Source organism: Mustela erminea, chromosome 14, assembly GCF_009829155.1.
Source record: "Mustela erminea isolate mMusErm1 chromosome 14, mMusErm1.Pri, whole genome shotgun sequence".
NCBI classification, from domain to species: Eukaryota; Metazoa; Chordata; class Mammalia; order Carnivora; family Mustelidae; genus Mustela; species Mustela erminea.
Genome location: NC_045627.1, coordinates 61312536 through 61335310, shown reverse-complemented (window position 1 = coordinate 61335310; position 22775 = coordinate 61312536). Strand labels below are relative to the sequence as shown.

The following is a 22775-nucleotide window of genomic DNA, read 5'->3' as shown; positions in this document are numbered from 1 at the left end:
AAAAATAGATAAACTGGACATCAAATTCAAAAAGCTTCTGTGCATCAAGGGTGTAAAAACGTAACCAACAAAACAGGAGAAAATACTTGTAAATCAATTCTGATAAGGGCTTAATATTTAGAAAGAACGTCTACAACTCAACAACAACAAAAACCCAATTTGATTTTAAAATGGGCAAAAAAAGACTTGATAGGTATTTCCCCAAAGAACATGTATAAATGGCCAACAAGTACACGAAGAGATGCTCAACGTTACTGAACATAAGGGAATGCAAATCAAAACTACAATGAGATACCACTTCACATCCATTAGAACAGCTACTATAAAAAAACAACAAATAAACAGGAAATAACTAGTGTTAGGATGTGGAAACATTAGAATTTTTATGCACTACTGGTAAGAATGTAAGATGTTGCAGCCAATGTGGAAGAAGAGTTTGGTGGTCCCTCAAAAAATTAAAAACAGAACTACCACATGATCCAGCAATTCCACTTTTGGTATATACCCAAAAGAATTCAAAGCACAGTCTTGAAGAAATATTTGTATACTAATGTTCACAGTGCCATTATTTACAAAAGGTGAAATCATCCAAGTGTCTACTACTGGTGGAACAAACCCACATGTCCATTGTTGGATGAGAAGAGAAAATGTGGTATATATATACACAACAGGATATTACACTGACTTTAAAAAGAAGGAATTTCTGACAAAAGCGGCAACACAGGAAACCTTGAGGACATTATATTAAGTAAAATAAATAAGCCAGTCAGGGAATGACAAGTATCTCTTGATTTCACTTATGAGGTACCCACAGTAGTTAAACTCAGGCACAAAAAGTAAACAGCGATTGCCAGGGGCTGGGAGAAGGGAAAATGGGGAGTTATTTAATGGACATAGCTGCAACTGTAAGATCAAACAAATTCTGGTGTTTGGCTGCAAAAAAACAAAACACAAAAGTGTGAATATACTTAACACTACTGAATTAACACTTAAAAATGGTTAAGACAGTAAACATTATATTAATGTACATTTTAGCAAAATACAAAATAAAAAGAAATACAAAAGGCACAATCTAAATGCTAAGGACAGAAATCTGATAAAGAATAGGGGAAGTATGTCAGGTTTTGCACTAAGCACAGGGTCTGCTCCAGCTTCTCTCCCTCCTCCTTCGCCCCTCCCCTTCTCCCTTGCTCATGTGCTCTCTCTCTCAAATAAACGAATAAATAAATAAATAAAATCTTGCAAAAGGCGGGGAGGGAGAGAAGCAGAACCAATATGCTCTAAGAGGTGAAAAAACACAAAGACAGCCTAATATGCAAATACCAGTTCCTAAGAATTGAAAGGAAAAAAAAAGACATACCTACACCAACAGCCAGAAAGAAAAACTGACTCAGCACAAGACATTCAAATGAAACACTGAGGGGGGCTCCATCTAAAATGACTCTTTCTTTCTTTCTTTCTTTCTTTTAAAGATTTTATTTATTTATTTGACAGAGAGAAATCACAAGTAGACGGAGAGGCAGGCAGAGAGAGAGAGAGAGAAGCAGGCTCCCCGCTGAGCAGAGAGCCCGATGCGGGACTCGATCCGAGGACCCTGAGATCATGACCTGAGCCGAAGGCAGCGGCTTAACCCACTGAGCCACCCAGGCGCCCCTAAAATGACTCTTTCTAACCTAAATTTTTGTAAAACCAGGAACATTCTAAATTTGCCTGGGGCTTTGATAAATTTTAAAAATCTTCTCCTCAATAAAACCAAACCAAACCTCAAGCAATATTTCAAAATAGATTTTTCAGAGAATCATAATATTTTAGAGTTGGAAAGTAACTCAAGATCTATTTAAATACCTGAAAAAAACCTGTGTTTTTACACTGACAAAATGTAAATGACACTGACAAAAATAAGATTAAAAAAAAAATCTAGACTTCATTCAGTGATTTAGTAATTTCCTACTTAAAAATGCATTGCTGGGGGGCGCCTGGGTGGCTCAGTGGGTTCAAGCCTCTGCTTTCGGCTCAGGTCATGATCCCAGGGTCCTGGAATCGAGCCCCTCATCGGGCTCTCTGCTCAGCGGGAAGCCTGCTTTCCCCTCTCTCTCTGCCTACTTGTGATCTCTCTCTGTCAAATAAATAAATAAAAATCTTAAAAAAAAATGCACTGCTGGGAAAGAGAACAAAACTGGAGACCTCACACATCCTGATTACAAATGATATCACAAACGCACAGTAATCAAAACAGTATGGTATTGGCATAAAAACAGACACACAGATCAGTGGAACAGAACAGAAAGCCCAGAAATAAACCCATGCATATACAGGCAATTAATTTACAACAAAGGAGCCAAGAATGTACCACAGGGAAAGGCCAGTCTCTCCAATAAATGGTGCTGGGAAGACTGAACAGCCCACATTACAAATAAATGAAACTAGACCACTGTCTTAGACCATACATACAAATCTCAAAACAGATTAAAGACTTGTACATAAGTCCTGAAACTGTGTAACTCCCAGAAGAAAATATAGACAGTAAAGTCCCTTGACATCAGTCTTTGGGATGATTTTTTAGATTTAACACCAAGAGCAAAGGTAACAAAAGCAAAAACAAACAAACAAACAAAAAGAACCCAAAACAACAACAACAAAAAACAAACCAAAAAACTGTATCAAATAGGCTTCATCAAACTATAAAGCTTCTGCTCAGAAAGGAAACTATCAACTAAGTAAAAAGGCAACTGGATGAATGGGAGAAAATATTTGCAAATCACGTATCTGTAAGGGATAAGAAATCGATTAAAAATGGGCAGAGGATCTGAAAAGACATTTCTCCCATGACATACGGATGGACAACAGGTACCTGAAAAGATGCTAAACATCAAGAACCATGAGGGAAATGCAAATCACAACTACAAGAAGGTATCACCTCACACCTGCGAGAATGACTATTATCAAAAAGGCAAAAAACAAATGTTGGTGAGAATGTGGAGAAAAGGGGATCCTTATGCACTGCTGGTAGGAATGTAAACTGTACAACCACTATGGAATACAGTATGGACATTCCCCCAAAAATAAAAAATAGAACTATATGATCCAGCAATTCCACTTCTGGGTATGTACCCAAAGAAAATAAAAAAACTAACTTGAAAAGATTTATGCACCCCTATGTTCATTATATGGAAGCAACGTGGGTTGCTTTATCCAGGTCAACCTGGGTTGACGGATGAAACAGATAAAGAAAATGTGGTCTAGGGATGCCTGGGTGGCGCACTTGGTTAAGCACTTGGTTAATAGTTCAGATAGTGATCTTGGGCTCATGGGATTGAGCCCCATGTCAGAATTCATGCTCAGCGCAGGGTCCGCTTTAGACTTTCTCACCCTCTCCCTCTGCCCCTCCCCACCATGCTCAAGTTCCCTCTCAAATAAATAAATGTTTATTAAAAAAAAAAAAGAAGAAGAAAAGAAAAGAATATGGTCTATTTATCTACACACAATGGAAAAGGGACAAAATTCCAATTAGATTTATAAATCCTGGGAACGTAATGTACAGCATGTATTATCTATAGTTAATAATACTGTATTACATATTTGCAAGTTGCTAAGAGAGCAAATCCTAAAAGTCCTGATCAAAAGAAAAAAATTGTAACTATGTGTGGTGATGAATGTTAACTATGTAACTGTGTGGTGATCATTTTGCAATATATATAAATACTGAATCATTGTTATATATATAAAACTAATGTTATATATCAATTATATCTCCAATTTAAAAAAAAATAAAAACAACAACGAAATAGTTAAAAAATGTCACTGTCAGAAGAGACAATTTTACTAATTTTCAAAGTATCTTTTTTTCTGCTCGTGTAACTAGAAAACTGCAAGTAGCCGTTCAAATGAGGAGTACAGTTACTACCTATTTCTTCCTTATTGTTTTTTTAAACATCATCTTCATATCTGAGAACTCCTCACTTTTCTTTGACCTCACTGTGAGTTATCCAGGGTTCTTATACTTAGGTATTCTTGCCTCACTTATTTCCTGCCAACTGTTAACTTCTATAATTACACTGACTGTATTCTTGTTTCAAAAGGAATCTCCCATTATTATTTAGTAACTAATTTGTCAATTTTCTTTTTTTTTTTTTAAGATGTTATTTATTCATTTGTCAGAGAGAAAGAGCGAGCAAGCAAATACACATGTGTGAGAGGGGCAGGGGGAGAAGCAAGCTCTCCACTGAGCTAGGAGAGCAATGGGCTCTCCAATGAGCAAGGAGTGCAATGCAGGACTTGATTCAAGAACCCTGGGATCATGAGCTGAGCCAAAGGCAGACACTTAACTGACTAAGCCACCCAGGCATACCTTTGTTGATTTTCTTACAATCTTGCCTTCTTCAACTGTTCCCACCTTTTAATAACCTTAACCTCTTCCTTTATTCCAGATCCTTTTCTTCCAAGGGTATAAACATTACATAAGTTTTCTCCTGCTCCCCACAAAACCTTTACTTAAACCCATTCTTCCTCTGGTCCCGTTCTCTCCTCTCATTCCTGTCAGTGACAACTTTTCAAACTAGTAAACTATTATCCATTTCTTAACTCCCACAACATCTACTTATTCATTAACCCTGTCAGACTTATAGTGTGGCTCCTACAGCCAATATTCTTGAGAAGCTATTCTCTCAAACCTCACTGCAGTATGTTTGGGGGTCGGGTCCCTGTCAACACATTTAGGGCCCATTTGGGGAAACTGCATAGGAGCCCATATTGGTACAACAAACACAACTCATACTCATCACACAGTAGGGGCCAGGGAGGTATCTGATCCAAGATGGGCAACTCATTCATTCTATGATTCTATCTTCCTTTCAATCTGATTCTTCTACTTCCTAAAATGAAGGTCTTCAGCTCTTAGTATTTTGCATTTTATCCCTCATCAAAGATTGATCTGCTCAAGTATTCCAATCACCACATGTATTCAGAAACCCTACAAATACGTATTCAGCTCAGACCTCTTATTTCAACTCCTTGCCTATTGGACATTTCCAATTAAATGTTTGCTTTCACAACAAACTGCTTTCGCTAATAACCTCATTATCCTTGCTATAAAAATTGGCCAGCACACCTTTCCCCTTCTCAGTTCTCAACTTCTATTAATTCACCATGCTAAGTCATCCTGGCTTGGAAAGCTTAATGTCAGTATCATTTCTCTCACCCTTATTTATAAACTCACTAATCACTAAGTTTCAACACTTCTTTATTCTAGATTCCTTACATACACATCTTCCTTATGTATCTTCACAGCAACAACCCTAATTCAGGCTCATTTGCTGTTCATTACAAGAGCTTTCTCTAATTTTCTCATTATAAATTCCTCTGCATTACAACCTAAAAATGACTACCAAACCAATCACTCTAAACACAGAGCCTTTTAGGGTTCAGGATGCGTTCTATTTCCTTGATGAAGTGTCATCCACTTCCTCTCTCAAGTGTTTTAGTACTTAAATTTTTTTGTATTACTATCTTTTAGAATATTATTAGTAGAATGAAGGGGATTTTACTCTCAATGTTTCCTACCTAGTTAACTCTCCCTAATTTAAATCTCCTTTAATTGCATTAGTTTAGTTATCCATGGTCTCACCAACAGTCCATAAGGAAGAATCAGTGTTTTACTTCTTTGGTATACCCTCTGGCCTACCACAGATCCAAACACTTAATAAATGTGCCAAATGATTAATCTGTTGGTTCACTCTGACCACGTAAAATTTAACACAGGAGAGATTACCACTGACTACTGGTTTATTGAGGCCTTTTATTTTAGGGAAAAATCTACAGATGAGTAGGAGTTCAAAAAAAACCACTTTGAGGGGCGCCTGGGTGGCTCAGTGGGTTAAGCCACTGCCTTCGGCTCAGGTCATGATCTCAGGGTCCTGGGATCGAGTCCCACATCAGGCTCCCTGCTTAGCAGGGAGCCTGCTTCCTCCTCTCTCTCTGCCTGCCTCTCTGCCTACCTGTGATCTCTCTCTGTCAAATAAATAAATAAAATCTTTAAAAAAAAACAAAACAAACAAAAAAAAACACCAAAAACCACTTTGATATTTAACGGGATCCTGGACTGAGCACTGATATATACTGAGTCAAATGGGTTTCCTTAATCTTTTAAAATAATCTATCTAAAAGGCCTCTGAAGTACAAAGTTAAGTCTCACAATTTAAACCCAAAGAGTTAATGGAGCAATTAATTCATCATGTACTAACTTGTGGTATCCATTTAACTCTGCCCTGTATCTATTTAAATCTCATAAATAAGTAACCTTTAAACCTCTCATATTTGTTTCTTTCTCATCCCTAATTGATATGCACTATATTTTTTCCCAATGTTCCTTTCATATAGTAAATACTATGAATATTTAATGATCTGTGGTACTCTGGGACAAGATGACAGACAAGTTATATCAAGTACCAGTGAGTATACCCAAACTAATATATTGAACACAAATACGTGTTGTGGAATACTATGAGAAAACGGTAAGAAGATTCATCATTTGCTCTTACTGTAAACTTTCAATGTGCTAAAGTAGCAATAAAATAAAAGTAGCAATAAAAAGTAAAATGTTAAAAGGATGTATCTAAACTTCTAATTGTGAGACGGGGCTGGAGAGATAAGAATAAAACACTGCTTTCAGAGGAAATTATAAAATGTTCAGAATAAATGCAACATGACAGACTAATGATAAATATGAAAAGAATCTCATTACGTGATTCCTCAGCTAGCTGGGCAATGAAGGGTATCTGTGTGATCTGGCTCTAAACTTATCTCTGTTTAAATCCAAAAATAAATGTTCTGCTCCACCTATGACATGCCCCTCTCACCTCTGCCTATGTATTTTTCAAAAATGCAGCTCAAGACCTGCCCTCTTAAACACTGTCCTAAAATGCTAGTCAAATACTAAACTTATTAACAGTCTTATAACAAATTTCCTTAGAGCACAATTATTTTAGATTTTGGTATAACATCTTATCTCCCATTATCCCTAGTTAGTAAAATATCCATGCTCTTTACTCTACAAGCGTTATCTCTACTGTACTTCAGCAAAACAAGCATAGCTACACCATAGATTTATCACTTAGAGTTAGTCCACTTTTAGGGACAATAAGTACTGAAAGCAATGTTTTATTCTTCTTATCTCTCCAACCCCCTCTCACAATACTCAACTGACTCTTCATACTATCAACACAATTAATAAAAGCCTCAGATGGTTTTTAGTAGATACAGAAATACAGATGTATATGTACATATATTTAAGTAAAAATATGTATTTCCTAGCTCAGGCAACCAAGGAAACCAAGACGTAATAATCCTCTAGTATCAGTAAAGATACCTAGAGCCTAGACCTTGCTTTCTTATACAATTTTCTAAATAGAAGAAACTAAAGTTCCTTGGGGAAATCCAGAGCTGAGACAGAGAAAGCAAAAGTAGTCTGGGATATTTGCTGGTACCAAAAGAGAAAAGAAGTGCTATTTAAAAAAAAAAAAAAAAAAAAAAATTATAGAAACATGTTAAAAAAAGATGAGGAACCAACTTGAAAGAACTCTTAATGGCCAAATCTAGGACACTGAACTATAAAAATGATTGTAATGAATTATAATCCATAGAGTAAGAATCCATGATTCCATATTGATAGGTAAATAAATACATAAATATAGAGGAGAAGGGAAAGGTCTTCTTTGGAGTAGAATTCCAACTAAGAGAAGCAGAATAATAGAAAATCATCATTTGGTAAACACTAGGTAGTAATTTTTCAAGCAACAATCACCAATGGATGCCAAAATTAGTACACGATGAGAAACTAGTATGATAAAAAAGATATTTACAAAATCTCAAAGTACCTCTCCACAAGATACCTATTAAATCTGAAAGTGGAAAAAAATAAAAACCTTACAATAGAGAAAACTGGCAGACATCACCTTAACTAACTGATCGAGGAAAACATCACCAGGTGCTTCCCAATAGGGTGCACTAAGGATCATACGTTATTCTGTGGAATTCTTGCCAAAAATGCATAACCTAAAGTCAATCATGAGGAATCATCAGACAAACCTAAACTGAAGCAACACTGTATAAACCAATGTCAGTATTCTTCAAAATTTATGAAAGGCAAAGCAAAAAATACTATTCCAAACTAAAGGAGACCAAGAATATATGACAATTAAATACAAAGTGTGATCCTAGATTGGATCCTAGACCAGAAACATAACATTACTGAGATCACTGACTGTGAAAGGTTTATAGATTAAATAATATGGCATCAATGTTAATTTCTTGATTTTTATAACTGTATTGTGGTTATATAAGATGGTAACATTTGGAAAGTTTGGGCAAAGGTATACATTAGCTCTTTTTACTGTTTTCGCAACTTTTGTAAGTCTAAAATTTTTTTTTAAAAGAAGCTAAAAAAAAAGTATAAAAGCCTGATGAGTGTGTACATATATAACAGATAACTGTGTGTATATGCTTGTCACGTGTAAGCACTCAAAAATTAGCTATTAATATAATTCAAGTATATTAAACCTTATTTAGTAAAGTTACTCATTTAGTAAATATTTTATAGAGTGCCCAGTATGTGTCCAACAGAAAAGAAAGAAAGCAGCCAGTGAGGCACGTACTCACTAGTAGATTCCTAGGCATAGCTGAGATTGGCTATTTCAAATACACTCATGTCCATTTACACTGTTTCTCTTCTCTCTTTCAAACTGAGTCATTCCAAGTTCTGGTTTAATTCCTGCTGTTAATGACCCTGTTCCTAGTCATCAAAATGCATGTATTCTAAAAACATGGATCAAATTCAAGCCATATGATGTTGCCTATAATAGTCTCTCAAATCCTTCAAATTTCTTATTTTTAAAACTGGGATACCCTTAACCAACTTTATACAATTCTTGTGAGGATTTAAATAGGAACAAGTAAAAGTAACTGGCACATAGTAGATATTCAAAAAATGTTACTTTCATATCCCTTAAAGATTTCATTTTCTAACCACTATAGAATCTTGAAGGGTAGATCAACAATTGTTTTACTTATCTCCAGGTGAATCCCTGTTCTATTTTCCAAAGAGATTACTCTGTATTTTTTACCTATATATTTTATAAAGTAAATATAAAAAATGGTATGCATTTACTCTATCCATTTTAACAGCTCCTGTATATACTCAAAAGTCCAAAAGAAAAAACATGCATAACCTCTATTTCTTTCCCAACTATCAGACCAATATTTCTAACAGCTTTTCCAAATATCTGGATATCTCATCATGCCACCTTCAAACTCAAGATTCCACTATTATGCTCTATGCTGCCACCTCTTGGCTATTACCATACTCTGCAGAGATTTCCTCCTCTTGGATTCTTAAAGCCAGCCTTAAAAAGCACAAGCTTCAACCCACTGGATATATGTACTTCCACATTCTAGTTCTTTTCAGATGAGATGCTCCAAGTGCCTTCAAAAAGTTTTAGTTCAATCACTTTAAGTCTAACACAATTAGAGATACATAGCTGACAATTTACATCTTCTAATAAGCTTTCTACTTTTCCTATTTTCCGCTATAGATGTTATGGCTGTGTCTGAAAAAAATAAATGCCAAAGATAAATAGTGAAGTGTCTAATGGAAAATATCAGCTTTCCAAGAACTAGCTAAATTGCCAAATGGAAATATTCTTTCTAATTAGAAAAGCAACTAGAAATTGAGGAATAAAAATAATAACAGCTGTTTTAAATGCTACATGGTTCCATGCCTTGATATTTCTGTCTTCTAAAAATACTCATACAATAGTTTACCACATATAGCAATGGAAAACTCAATTATATTACAAGAATATATTGTACTCAATTACTAAACACAGAAGGGCTTTCTTCCCAACCCTACACTAAAAAAGGTAATTAATAGCTGCTCCTTCTATTCCACCAAAATGCCTCTTAAATGACTTGTTCAATAGCCACAACATGCATGCTTATGCATGCACACACACAGTTTAAAGTGATCAATTTCAACTTCACTGATACTTAATTTATGGTCTTTCTCAAACCACACTGAATTTCAAAACACTGTTCATATTAATTCAGTGATAACAGACCATCCTGGATAGTCAAAATAACAACTTTTCATGTAGTAAGCTAGAAAAGGAAACCACACTGAAAAGCTCTTAAACTGGCTTTCAGATTTTAAAGCAACTTGCGAACAATGGTAAATAATGGTACAGTGGTTACAAGGAGGGGTAACAAAGAATACACAACATGGTTCAGTGTTCAGAGGTTGACAGTGTACTTCAGAACGTAAGACACAAACATGGAAAACGAGGAACAAAAGAAGGCAGACTTTTCATTGACAAATAATTGTTATAGATACTACAACAGTGTGAAGGGTTGAAACAGCAGTAAGAGCAGAAGTATACCACTGATATGGATAGGAGGGTGAACACTTAAACTAAGAATAAAGGCAGAGGAATTTAAGCTATAAAGAACAACTGGTATGCAATGCTACAGTCTAAGTAGTAAAAGCATGTTGTTTACTACGAATGACTGCACCAGTTTATCTGAAAGAAAACTGTACAGAAGACTTGTGGGGTATCATTAAAAAGAGGGCAGCAGCAGAAGGACAAGTGGACTGACCTGTGGAGAGTACTGAGGCAGAGAACATTAGGCTAATGAATCCAGAATACAATGAAAAAAGTCACTGGAAACGGAGCATGGGATAATGTTTCCACACTATTTGAAGGATAAGGGCTGGGGGGAAGGAGTTTAAACTTGTAGCAGTGTTTAATAGACTGAAGAAAACTAAAAGAGACCAATCATGTTATTTCAGTAGTCTAGAAATAATGTTAACGGTATGAACTACAGTAATGACTATGGGGGAAAAAAAGAATGAAACTCCGTATGAGGGAAGAATTTATGGAATCTGGTCAATGATTCTGTTAGAAGCGTACGAGGCAGGGTGAGGAATTAAAAACATTTCCGAAGCTTTAAAACGGGGAACAGGGGGGTGCCTGGGTGGTTAAGTGTCTGCCTTCAGCTCAGGTCATGATCCCAGGGTCCCTGGACTGAATCCCACACTGGGCTCCCTACTCAGTGGGGAGTCTGCTTCTCCCTCCACCCCTATCCCCTGCTCCCTCTCGGTCGCACTCTGACAAATAAATAAGAAATAAATAAAACAGGGAACACAGACACCTCGGTGGCTCAGTCAGTTAAGCATCTGACTCTTGGTATTAGCTCAGGTTTTGATCTCAGGGTTATGAGGGCAAGCCCACCACTGGGATCCACGCTAGACGTGGAGCCTACTTAAAAAAATAAAATAAAATAAAACAAAACAGGGAACAGAAGTACCATAAAAAAAAAAAAGTAAGATAGGAAACCATTATTAATAAATATTTCCAACAACTGAAATGTTTCTAAACCAAAACTCATTAATATTTAACACAGAGCAATAAAAACAGAAACCCAAAGGTATAGCCTATTTTTACAATTAAATAGCATTCATGCTCAAATAGTATAAAGTAACATCTTATACTAAAGCATAAACGATAGTTTGTCATAAAGCTATATGAACTGTAACTACTTGACCCACATCCATGTTACTGCTTTTAGAACAAATGACTCCCCATTGCTTGAATTATCATGTACTTCATATTTAAAATAAACCAACAGTTTGAGATCTAGCTAATTATTCTGCCCAGTGAACTATACAAATAAAGTAATGCATGCTGGGATACAGATTTCTCAATAGGCTAATCAACATACTAGAAACAGTGTAAATACCAAAACTGAGTTACTATCAAATCGTTTATAAATAAATAGGGAATCACGCCTTCCTTTTCCTATAAATCTTCCAACAAAGTAATCAAATTTTGAAAAAATAAAAACTATAAAACACCACTCTAGGGAAGTTCCACAAGTTTTTGGTTACCTTTACTTTATCTCTTCTCAAGCAACAGAATAGACAATTTTCATCAAAAGTCCAATCAGAAATGTTTTCAGGTTCACAGTCTGCAAAAACAGTTGGAATACTAAATTAACAGACAAGAAAAGGAATTTTTTAGGAAACAAATGAGAATATAAAAAATATTTATTTTAACAACAAGAACAAAAACCCTAAATAGTAGACGGTTTCCTTATTTGTCTTAAAATTCTTAATAACTGCTCACTAGTATATGTATCTTATTAATACATGTATTTGCATTATCAACACAAAAGGATGCTTACAAGAATACAGCTTTAACTCACATAAAATTGAATAAAAAGGAGATGGAGGCTTAAATCACAAAAATATCATGTATGTCACGAGGAAGAATTTGAAATACCAAAAGAAAAAAGAAAAGAATTTGAATACCTTTAAATAAACTGAGATCTTTTAATAATGCAGGTCCAAACAGCCCTTCAAGAATACTTTCAAACCCTGAAAGGATAAGAAAAAATCCAAATTACAATAATACTCCCTATGGAATGTAATATCAATCTGTTGCTGAAAAAATGATAGTGTATTCTGCCAGTTCTCAAGGATCCCCAGGTTATTGAAAGGATGCTGAGGAAAAAGTGTCAATGACAAATTTAAAAGAAGCATTTGCAGTTCTGTCCATGATTAACATTCAATACATATTCAAAGCACATTCAAGAACAATACAAAACAGACACCACTAGAAATAACCAAAGAAATGGAAATTCATGGCTTCTCTTATCATTTTACAAAAATCCCAATACCTCCCTACATAAATGCCCAAACTCCATTTTTCAAAAGGCACCTTTCTCAATAAAAGGTCAAATTGTTTCAAATTTCCACAGCATTCTACATTAATCTAAATAGCATGTTTCTGAATATCAACTGAGGTCATAGGTTTTTCAAGCTAAGTTTTTGAAGAAGCAAAATCCTCACTGAGAACACCTTTATCACTAAAGAAAAAGGTCACAACAAGTATTTTAGAAGAACAACGACGTTGTAATTACTTCATATTGCCACAGTAACTACTTGCTGGTTCTTTTATGAAGGTAGAACCCACTAGCTATACACACAAAAAATTCATATATACCTATACATAAATATTTAAAATATTATCACTTTTTACCAGTATATAAAAACTTTTCTCATTTATTACCTCAAACACTGCTGACCAACTCAATGAAAACAATTTAAAAATCTTGGCCATCTTGCTGTTTCCTATGGCTCATTAAGAGAAAAAGGAGTGAAAAGAAGAAAGGAATCAGACTGTACCTTTATATAACATAAAAGAAATAATGGGTTAAGAGTAGTGGTTCCCCAACTATGGACCTCCCTGGGAGCTCAAACAGTTACAAGGGGTCCATGAATCCATAAAAACTTAAAGCATGAGCTTCAGAAAGAATATGTCTTGTACATTCAGTATACATAGTACTTCTCAAATGCATAAAAATGCTACTGTAATTAAGAAAATACAAAAAGTGTTACTGAATTTCTAGTATATACTATGTATTTTGTGGCACTAAGTACTCTGTCACATAGTCTACTATCACTTACAGGTTTATAATTTAAAAACAAAAAAGTTACAATGGAATATTACTCAGCCAGCATAAAGAATGAAATCTTGCCATTTGCAAGGATGTGGGTGCAGCTAGAGTATATTACTACACTAAGTGAAAAAAGTCAGTCAGAGAAAGACAAATATCCTATGATCTCACTCATGTGGAATTTAAAACAGATGAACATATGGGAAGGAGGGAGGGAAAAGGAGAGAGGGAAATAAACCATAAGAAAATCTTAAAGAGAGAGAACAAATGGAAGGTTGATGGAGTGATATGGGTGAGGGGGATGGGAAAGATGGATGAAGGGTATTAAGGAGGGCACATTTTGTGATGAGCTCTGGGTGTTGTATGTAAGTGATAAATCACTGAATTCTATTCCAGATACCAATACTGGACTGTATGTTACCTGAATAAAACTTAAATTAAAAATAATAATAATAAGTACTCTTATTGTCAAAATAAAGGGAGACCCACTAATTTAAAATACTATACCCAGGTGGATACATGAAGTCCACACACACAGTTAGCATTACTTTATCACAATCACCATAAAGGGTTCTGAAGACAAAGGGGTAGAAGGATGGTCCTTAGAAAGAGTATTTTATTTCATTAAATAAACACAGGAGAGCCTGGAAAGCTCAGTCAGTGGAGCATGAGACTCTTGATCTCAGGTTTGTAGGCTTGAGGCCCTCGCTGGGTGTAAAGATTTCTTAGAAATAAGATCATTAAAAAAAATTTAAAAAGATTGAAATTTAAGAATAATAATGCAGTGTAAAGGAATTTTGTTTGGGGGGGGGTCCACAGTATTAAAACCACTGTTTTCAATAGAGTAATCTGTAGAGTCTGCATTATCAACACTGTAGTTAGAGCTAATTTTTCCATACCATTTTCTAGACTCTCCATTTTTCATTTGTTGTCAAGAAGCTATTGTTTTTCAACTCTCTTTAATTTCTTCCCATCAAAGTTATTCCAAGGACATTAACAAAATCAAGCTACCCATTCAACCAAATTAGAGTTATCTGTGCCTTTTACTATCTACCTATTATAATCAGAACTTTTCCCACTGATTTACTATGGCCTCTTCTCCCCATATTAGGGAGGAGAAAGGGTAGAACTGGGGGTTTAGAGGTTAGGTAGATGTGGTAAGAGAAGGAAAAAGGAATTGCTAGATCCTAGCTATCCTGGGCCTACAAACTAGATATTCTCAACACTGGTTGTTGTTTTTTTTTTCTTCCCTTAAATGAATCCTATAGTCGGTCTCCAACTGTAAAACCCTATTATACAAATACTAAGGAAAGCATTTTAATAACCTGAAGTACCAAGCACACGATGCAATTAGCTAAAGAAGATTACAGGTGGCTCTTGTCCCAAAGAGCATATCTACTACGCTTTCACTTGGATTTGTATGAAATTATAACAAATTCCAAACTTGTACACTAAGCATAAATTCTTGAAAAGGAAAAAAAAGTAAATATATCAAGAATACTCAGAACCAAAAAAAGGCAAAAGCTTTGAGAAAGAAATTTATAAAAATTACAAAAGATAACAGAATCTGAAATAAGAAAATAAAAACTTCATCAATAACGCATAGACACTAACAAAAACTGAACCACGTATCAAAAAACTACGAAAGGGTAAAGGCCAAAAGGAATCAAACAAGAAAAAATCTGGTGCTTTAACTAAATTCTGATCAAAATGCTGTAAACAGGTCACCCCTATTTTGCTCATATCTGTAACATATGTTAAACCTTACAAATATTATCAATTAGAAACTGTAAAGCCATATTTTGCTACCCTCTATTAGCTGAATTTAATGCTATTCTGTTTTATGAAGTATTGAATTAAGCAGCTGCACAGCAACACGAAATGCCTCATGTGCTATGCTTGACATTAACAAAAAGCAAGTAAGGGAAGAACAAATGTATTCAAAATTTATACCATGATCTCACAGAAAAGCCATGAGATCAATAATAAAATGCCAAGGAAAATTAAATACTGAAAAAGACAGCCATGTCATTATGTTCAAACACTAGGGCTTAAAAAGCATCTTTATGTAATATATCACATAAAAAGAAATATTAATAATCTTGAAGGACCTATTTAGTGTCTCAAGAATTCCTATCCAACATCACAAATGGTCTCAATGTTGGTCTCTCATCTTTTCCTCACCACAACCTTCACTATGTTTTCAAACTATTCCTAAAACACTGTTTTTTGACAATGTTACTATCCATTCAGAGAAACTCTACTCTGTTTAAAAAATAAATCCCAAAATCTTAAGTTCAACAATCAAAGCTGCTTATAATTTGGTTCCAAGCTACCATAAGCAGCCTTATGTCCCAGAACTTCGCACTCATTCTCACAGCTCCAATCACATTGGTATGCTGATTTATTTAGTCATCACTTAAACCTCCTAGTATTTTTTCAAGCCTTTCCATTTCACCTCGGCCCATATAAATTATCTCCCTCAAGGTACTCTTCAGTTTGTTCAACAAATACCTATTTGTTTACTCAATATATACTAACTGACAGCCTACACCCAGGACAGTGGCAGGCACTGAGTAAGCAATGGTGAACAGACATTGTAGCCCTCATGAAGCTTGGGTTTCTAGTTTTCTTTTTTTTTTTTTTTTAAAGATTTTATTTATTTATTTGATAGACAGAGATGACAAGTAGGCAGAGAGGCAGGCAGAGAGACAGGAGGAAGCAGGCTCTCCAAGGAGCAGAGAGCCCGATGCGGGGCTCGATCCCAGGACCCTGGGATCATGACCTGAGCCGAAGGCAGAGGCTTTTAACCCACTGAGCCACCCAGGCGCCCCGGTTTCTAGTTTTCTGATCCTCAGAATTCATTTATCACTCTCCCCTTTTAAATGTCAATTGTTTATGTTTTGTTTTCTGTACATGCAAAGCCTTATCTATGCAAGTATTCTGTCAAATAAAATTTGTAATAGGTAAGCCCTTTTCTCCTTTTCTTTTCATACATTTATATCTAATCTGCTCAAGGAGATTTAATGCTCTGGGAAGGCTGGGTAAGTCTTCCTGTTTCCCACATTTAAAAAAAAAATATTTTATTTATTTATCTGACAGAGAGAGAACACGAGTAGGGAGAGAGGCAGGCAGAGGGAGGGGAAGAAGTAGGCTTCCCGCCAGGCAGATAGCCTGATGCCGGGCTCGATCCCAGGACCTCAGGATCCATGACCCGAGCCGAAAGCAGATGCTTAACCGACTGAGCCACTCAGGAGCCCCCAGCCACATATTTTTTCTTATATCAGGACTCTACATGCCTAGTTTTAAGCTTCTGATTAAATAATCATATAGCTCTCAAAAACAAAAGATAGAAGATTAAAAATTTTCACATATTCCCTCTTCGATCTAAATCACACTTGCTACCTCTTTATTTGTAACCAAAAGGGGAAAAGCAGGTTATGAAAAATAGGACAGGAACGTATCAAGTCCAGAGCCAACTTCAGTAAGCAATATAGTCTGTACTTAAGAAATACAGAAAATATTATGGATGGAATGAAAAAAGGGTTCCATGAGTCTTGGGAAGAACCTTTCGTCTGAGGAAACCAGAATAACTGGAGATTAACAATTTGAGAGACAAAAAGGTACTCAAGGAAAAGTAGGAGCACATCAGAAAATTAGCAATTTTTACATAAAGGTCCTTGGGTATCTTGTAAAACTTGGTGTTTGGTGTAAGAGCTCACTCCCCAACAAAGCATAATCTTTTTTTTTTTTTTTAAACATGTAGATTTCTGTCTGGTAGAAGTGATCACCCCTTTGACAACAATTTGTTGTTTTTTTGTTTTGTTCTTTGTTTTTTATAAAGATTTTATTTATTTTTTTGACAGAGACAGAGCACAAGTAGGCAGAGAGGCAGGCAGAGAGAGAGGGGGAAGCAGGCTCCCTGCTGAGCAGAGAGCCCGATGTGGGGCTCGATCCCAGGACCCTAGGATTATGACCTGAGCCGAAGGCAGAGGCTTTAACCCACTGAGCCACCCAGGCACCCCAAAAGCATAATCTTTTATAAAATACCAGTTCAGAGGTGCTTGCTGGTAACAATCATCAACTCATACCCTGGTAAAATGGAGACTGACAGTGTCTGGAGTTCTTTGCTTAAAACTCAGGTGTAGAAGTTGCCACGACCACACTGAACCATGATAAGGGAGCCACCAAACAATTGAAAAGCACCAGATTATATAATCTTTTATATTTTATCCAAGGTAATATAAGGTAAAGAATCCCTTTTTTAATGATATTCCAGCTTTCCCAGTGTATCATTTAACCAAAGAAATGTGGATGGACTTCCATACATAATAAAAACCAGGCTCCTTTTTCATTACTTAAAGCAATCTGCCCAGTGCTGGACAACTACGTTCACTAAGAGTTCTTCCTTTCTCCCTGAGCATATCTGCTCCTGGTTCATGCACTCTGAAGAGCCCGTTTGGTGGCCCACTTATCACCCTCCAAAATTACCCAGCACAAGAACTGATGGAAAAACCTGACCAGATACAATGAAGAGATAATCTAATTACAACTAATGGCCCAAAATGAAATAGAATTAATGAAGAAAAAAATAAAAACTATTTCTATTGAGACAGGAAAGAAAAGCATCTTAAAAAGAGCATGCTACTTTGAAAAACGTAGATAATATGTGCTTAGGAGAGAAGGAAAAAAAGAAAAACAAAACTGTCAAAATAACCAAACAGAGGTATTATGTAGAAAAATTAGTGATTTAAAAACTAAAGAAATGTCCTCATAATGTATAATGAACCTGAAGACACAGAAATCGTGAGGTGGTCAAGACATTTAATAATGTAAAACACAATTTCCAGAGCAAGGAAACAAATCAAAGAATATAAATTTTTAAAAAGTTTTTTTAAAAAGGAAAGCAGAAGGAGAACAAGAAGAAAACTTTGCAATGTTGGATACTATCTTGAGTCTTCATATCAAATGGGCTCTGAGAAATATATTGGCAGAATATTCAGGGGGTGGGGAAAGCATGTATACATAATGCTTTCCCGGTAAAGTATTTCAATTTCAAGAATAAAGTTTAAAACCTCCAAATACGGGGCGCCTGGGTGGCTCAGTGGGTTAAGCCACTGCCTTCGGCTCAGGTCATGATCTCAGGGTCCTGGGATCAAGTCCTGCATCGGGCTCTCTGCTCCGCAGGGAGCCTGCTTCCCTTCCTCTCTCTCTCTCTCTGCCTGCCTCTCTGCCTACTTGTGATTGATCTCTCTCTCTCTCTCTCTGTCAAATAAATAAATAATCTTTTTTAAAAAAAAGCTCCAAATACGGAAAAGATTTTCCTTTTACTTAGAATAAGAGAAAAGAGATTTAGACTGCCAGTCATTTCATCAGTAAAAGTAATGGAGGTACATTTACAAAATTCTAATTGTAAAACAAAAACAGAACACTTTTTTAGTCAGTCTATTATTCAAAGATATGGGTAAAAGAAAATTACTAGATATGCTCTGATTTGAAAAGCAGGACAACATTCACTCTGGGTAAGAGTTACTTGAAGTTGTTCAGCAAATAAAAAATGATTCAGACCAAGGACCTCCTAAGAAAACAATGTTTATATAAAAAATTATGCAAGCAATATACCAATAAAATTAATAGTCCAGCGTAAGTAACTGTCACAAACACAGGGGTTCAGTTTACTATAACAGATAAAAAAAGAACTCTTTAAATAGATGAACACAATATAATTTTTAAAATGAATGACTTGGGAATAACATCCCAAATTACTACAACAAAATTTTAGGCGAAGAAGAATAAGATATGCTTAAGTATGTTAAAATCAAGTGTGTATAGGGATAAGGGAGCAATTTATAAGTCATTAACCTTTGATGTTAAGGAAATGCAGGCTTAAGATAAATTTGCTTAAAATGTATGAGTAAAGCTGAAGAATTTCTAAACCATTGGAGGAAATAAAGAATAACAAAAAAGGTCAACTATTAAAGTAAACACTAAATTAAACAAAAAGCAAGCATACTGGGACACCTGAGTGGCTTAGTGGGTTAAGCCTCTGCCTTCGGCTTGGGTCATGATCTCAGAGTCCTGGGATCAAGCCCCACATCAGACTCTCTGTTCCCTCTCAGCCCCCCAACGCATACCTCTCTGCCTACTTGTGATCTCTGTCAAATAAATAAAATCTTTAAAAAAAAAAAAAAAAAAGCAAGCATACTAAACAAGAAACACAAGAAACAATTTCAGGGATAATACCAAACAGGTACATATTACAATAAATACTGACTAGATTAAGTGAAAGGTTGTCACATAGGGTATAGCAATATGCAGTTTATAATGACCTTAAAGTGACAAAGAAATGTTGAAACTGAAGAGGCAGGCAAAGAGAAAAACATAAGAAAAAAAAAAGCAGTAAACTAGTTGGCAATAACAATATCGACAAAGAAGAATTCAAGGATAAAAGCTTAAAACAAAATAATGATGAATTTTTATTATTACTAGAAGAGGGTTTGTTTTTTGGTTTTTTTCTAAGATTTATTTGGGGGAGAGAGAGAGCACAAATGAGTGCATGGGGCTTGGGCAAAGGAAGCTCCAGCAGACTCCTACTGAGCGAGGAGCCTAATGCGGGGCTCAATCCCACGACCCTAAGATCAGGGCCTGAGCAGAAATCAAGAGTTGGACGCTTAACCACTGAGCCACCCAGGCACCCCAGGGGTAAACTGTTTCATGAGTAAAATGGACCACTAATTTTTCTCATAATATCTCTATCTGCGCTTGGTATCTGACTTCATAGAAAGAACTGAGATACACTCTATTTTTTGGAAGAGGTGACAGACACTCTCTTCTGTAAAAGCTGAGCCGAACCCACATCTAAAACCATCGAGGTGTTTTGAAAGAAGAGCTCTATAAAATTTATTTAATAGTTACAGAACCAGGGACGCCTGGGTGGCTCAGTTGGTTAAGCAGCTGCCTTCGGCTCAGGTCATGATCCCAGCGTCCTGGGATCGAGTCCCACGTCGGGCTCCTTGCTCAGCAGGGAGCCTGCTTCTCCCTCTGCCTCTGCCTGCCACTCCGTCTACCTGTGCTCACTCTCTCCCCACCTCTCTCTCTGATAAATAAATAAAATCTAAAAAAAAAAAAAATTAAAAAAAAATAGTTACAGAACCATTCAAGCTTTTCATTTCCTTCTTGAATCAGTTTTGGAGAATTACATTTTTCTTTAATTTCAAAATTATTGGCATAAGATTTTTGATAGTATTCTCCTTCATCATTTTTGTACTTGTAAAATATATATAATATAAAATTAACCACTGTAGCCATTAAGTGTACCACTAAATATATTTATAGTTTTTACATCATCCATCTGTAGAACTTTTTTCATCTGCAAAACTGAAACACTATTAAACAATTACTCCCTATTCCCTCTACCCCAGCCCTGCCAACCACCATTCTATTTTCTATCTCTGTGAAATGCAACTACTCTATGTACCTCTGAAGTAGATCTCATGGTATTTGTCATTTTGTGACTGGCTTGTTTCACGTCATAATGTCTTCAAGGTTCATGGATACTGCACCATGAGACAGGATTCCCTTCCCCTTTTTAAGGCTGCGTAATAGTTCACTGATACACAAATTACATTTTCTTAATCTGTTCATCCATCTATGGACACTTCAGATGCTTTCAACTTTTGCTATTGCAAATAATGCTAAAAATCTCTTAACTTTTAAATCTTTTATGTTATTTCTAGTTAGCCTTCATTTTTGTAATATTATTTGTGTCTTTTATTCCTTGCTCAATCTTACCAGATTATTTTCTTATTCCCTATTGCCCACCTCTGACTTTTTTTGATCTTCTCTATCCTATCTTTGCTTTCTGGTTCATTAATTTTCACTCTACGTTTCATTATCTTTACGGGTTTATTCTGTTGTTTTTTTTTCTAATTAATGACAGAAGCTTGGTTCACTTTTTATCAGGATTTTTTTCTTATATTTATTTTCAGGTTTTCCTGTTTGTTTTTTTTTTTAAACAACGTATTAAGTATAAGAATGGATTTAGAGAACTAAACCTTTATTTTGTATTAAGAAGTAATCTAGTGGGGCACCTGGGTGGCTCAGTTGTTAAGCATCTACCTTGGGCTCAGGTCATGATCTCAGCATCCTGGCACAGAGCCCCACACTGGGCTCCCTGCTCAGCCGGAAGCCTCCTTCTCCCTCTCCCACTTCCCTTGCTTGTGTTCCCTCTCTCACTGTGTCTCTCTCTATGTCCAATAAATAAAAAAAATTTTTTTAAAGAAGTAATCCAGCATAAATACAATGTACTATATATATATCCATACAACAGAATATTATAGTATGGATGAATGGACTTCAAAACACTATGCTAAGTGAAAAAGGTCAGAAATAAAAGACCACAATACTATATGATTCCATTTATATGAAATGTCCAGAAAAGATAAATCTATATAAACAGAAAGGAGATTAGTGGTTTCCTACAGGTAGGAGTGAAAATAGCAATGACTGCAAAAGAACACCACATTTCTTTCTGAAGTGATGGAAACATTATAAAATTTGAAGTTCGTGATTGCTGCACAACTCCGTAAATACAATAAAAATCACTTAAAATGGGTGAATTATAAGATTGTAAATTATTTCTCAGTAAAGCCGTTAAAATAAGTAAGCATGTTTTGTAATGTTTTAAGAAAATGCTGCCCAGTGGCACCAGGGTTGCTCAACCAGTTAAACATCTGCCTTTAGCTCAGGTCATGGTTCCAGGGTCCTAGGAACATGCCCCATATCTAGGGAAGCCTGCTTGTCCCTCTCCCACTGCCCCTCCTCCCCGCCCCCCACCACCTGTGCTCCTTCTCTCTGTCAAATAAGTAATAAAACCGTTAAAAAACAAAAAGAAAGAAAATGCTGCCTATTACAGAGATAACCTTGTAATTCTAATTTAAAATGTACAAGTGAGGGGCACCTGGGTGGCTCAGTGGGTTAAGCCTCTGCCTTCCGCTCAGGTCATGATCTCAGGGTTCTGGGATCGAGCCTCGAATTGGGCTCTCTCCTCAGCAGGGAACCTGCTTTCCTTCCTCTCTCTCTGCCTGCTTCTCTGCCTACTTGTGATCTCTGTCTGTCAAATAAATAAATAAATAAAATCTTAAAAAAAAAAAATGTACAAGTGAACAGCTGATTTAGACATGTGGTTTTAGGCTGAAATCTTACTAAGTTTGCATACTGTATTTATATACTTGTACAACTTAAGAACAATCAGGTTTATAACTATAAAT

The 22775-nt window shown here is 35.8% G+C and overlaps 1 protein-coding gene across 8 annotated transcripts in view; it reads right to left on the bottom strand.

The window, feature by feature from the left end:
• LCOR (ligand dependent nuclear receptor corepressor) overlaps positions 1–22775 on the bottom strand; it is a 144171-nt gene that overhangs the window by 66075 nt on the left and 55321 nt on the right. For 7 of the 8 annotated variants that reach the window (XM_032313085.1, XM_032313086.1, XM_032313082.1 and 4 more), the window contains 2 exons: positions 12359–12424; positions 11936–12015 (listed from right to left, as the gene is read on the bottom strand). Coding sequence is in view for 4 of the 8 variants with exons in the window: in XM_032313082.1 (XP_032168973.1) it covers positions 11936–12015; positions 12359–12424 (146 nt within the window). In the remaining 4 variants the exon portion in view is untranslated. Of the gene's footprint in view, positions 1–11935; positions 12016–12358; positions 12425–22775 lie in introns of those variants that run through there. The other variant, XM_032313084.1, reaches the window with a different exon arrangement.